The 2418-nt window shown below is 25.7% G+C and overlaps 1 protein-coding gene across 1 annotated transcript; it reads right to left on the bottom strand.

Moving 5' to 3' along the window:
• Positions 1 to 1522: 1522 nt before the first annotated feature.
• On the bottom strand, positions 1523 to 2170 carry LOC122271030 (tigger transposable element-derived protein 4). The gene has a single exon (XM_043050799.3). The coding sequence runs from the start codon at positions 2168 to 2170 to the stop codon at positions 1523 to 1525; it is 648 nt and encodes a 215-aa protein (XP_042906733.3).
• Positions 2171 to 2418: the final 248 nt, after the last annotated feature.

Here is a 2418-nt window from a genome sequence, read left to right as displayed (position 1 = left end):
AACTTACATGAACGGGAAATTTTTCAAAAATGATTTAAAATATTTTCGTAACAAGATTGCCAGATTGCAAAAAAGGGAAATGAAAGCGCAAATTGAGATAAAAGCGCAACTAGAGGATTTTCGTAATAAAGTGCGTTCTTACTGCATTGCTGAAGTGCGTTTGATTTGTTAGTTACCAAGAATGGGCCCGAAATGGATGTGCGCAAGGTAATATTATACTGGATAATTTAAAGAAGTTGACAATTAATAATTATAGAAAATAAATATTTATTTAAGAAAAAATATAAGGTAGAAAAGAGAAAAAAACGTGAATTGCCCATTTTGCTCATAATTTAAGCCATGGATTTGCACATGGAGAAATTATATAAATTAACAAGGAAAATTTTTCTTTTTTCTTAATTTTTTTCTTGTTTTTTTTTGTATTTTTTATTATGCTATATATATATATATATATTATATATATATATATATATATATATATATATATATATATATATATATATATATATATATATATATATATATATATATATATATATATATATATATATATATATATATATATATATATATATATATATATATATATATATATATATATATATATATATATATATATACATATATATATACATACATATATATATATATATACATATATATATATACATCTATATATATATATATATATACATATATATATATACATATATATATATACATATATATATATACATCTATATATATATATATATATATATATATATATATATATATATATATATATATATATATATATATATATATATATATATATATATATATATATATATATATATATATATATATATATATATATATATATATATATATATATATATATATATATATATATATATATATATATATATATATATATATATATATATATATATATATATATATATATATATATATATATATATATATATATATATATATATATATATATATATATATATATATATATATATATATATATATATATATATATATATATATATATATATATATATATATATATATATATATATATATACAGTCAGTATCGGTTATATGGTCAGCTCATGGGTCCAGAATATTATGACCATATAAGCGGTGTGACCATATATGCGATAACCAAATATATAGTATAGTTAATATGGCGTGAATATATTCTGGAATCAGAATGTATTTCTTAAACAAATAATTCAACTTTCAAAAACGTTTAAAAATTAATTATTAAGGTGCATAATAAGAAAGAATGCAAAAATAATTTTTACACTTTTAGAAAAGTTTAATTCTTTTCCTTAGCATATATACATGTTCAAAAAAAATATTCCAATAAGCTTGTCTATTTCTTCTTCTTGGTTGTTAAAACAACTTTTTCTAAGTCTCTGATAGTTTTTAAATGTTCATCTGCTGCATCTGAATTTGCAAAAAAGCACCTTAAGTCATCTATAGCCTTAAGAGCATCAGCTGTTGATACAGACTTTTTATTGCATTAAGTATCATCCTCATCGTCACTTCCTTCAGCATTCAGATTTAAGACATTAGATACAATGCCTTCCACAGTTGCTTCACAATTAGTGAGGACATCAACGTCTATTTGGGAATACAAATTTACGTCCGGCATTGCATAGCCTCGGTTTCGAAGATTTTCTGCCAATTCAGCCAATGGAAGATCTTCCTCAGGGTTCTCTAATGATACCGAAGAGTCTGGAGAACAGTGGAACCCCGCGTGACGGAAACAATTTTCAATAGTTTTCGACGACACCATGTTCCAGCTTTGGTCAATATAGAACAGTGCGTTCAAAACTGAAACGTGAAATTCTTCTTTTTTGTCTATGGCGGTGATCATATCCCGTAGAAGAAGCTTTCTATACATAGACTTGAAGCTTTGAATTATGCCTTGATCTAGAGGCTGCAACACACATGTGCTGTTTGGAGGCAAAAATACGAGCTCAATTGATTTCAAGCCCTCAACAGGACAGTGAGCAGTGCAGTTATCAGCAATCAATGCAACTTTTCTGTTTTTCTTTGAAAAATGTAGGTCCCACCTTCTGAGAGTTTTTCCCCAGATCGTTTGGGTCCTCCATGCTTTGGAATTGGCATCATACAAAAGGGGCAAAGATTTCAATTTTTCATGCATCTCGGTTTCAGAAATTTTCCAATCACCAAAGGAATCATTTTCTCCGAACCATCCATGTTTGCAGATAACAAAACTGTTAAGCGTTCCTTACTTTTTTTTCCGCCTACACAATTTTCTCCTTTGAAGCAAAGGGTTCTGTCGGGTAAGATCCTATAGAAAAGTCCACATTCATCAACGTTGAACACGTTAGCAGGTTCATATCTTTCATGAATATCTCGCAACACTACGTCTTTCCATTCTTTTAAAGA

This window comes from Parasteatoda tepidariorum, chromosome 4, assembly GCF_982258835.1.
Source record: "Parasteatoda tepidariorum strain Cologne lab strain chromosome 4, Ptep-v5.0, whole genome shotgun sequence".
Classification (NCBI taxonomy): domain Eukaryota; kingdom Metazoa; phylum Arthropoda; class Arachnida; order Araneae; family Theridiidae; genus Parasteatoda; species Parasteatoda tepidariorum.
The sequence above is the reverse complement of the archived record's forward strand: the minus strand, read 5'-3'. Positions and strand labels throughout refer to the sequence as shown.

What these genes read in the sequence shown, in the direction of transcription:
- LOC122271030 (XM_043050799.3), bottom strand. Translation starts at nt 2,170, where the DNA reads ATGCATGAAAAATTGAAATCTTTGCCCCTTTTGTATGATGCCAATTCC.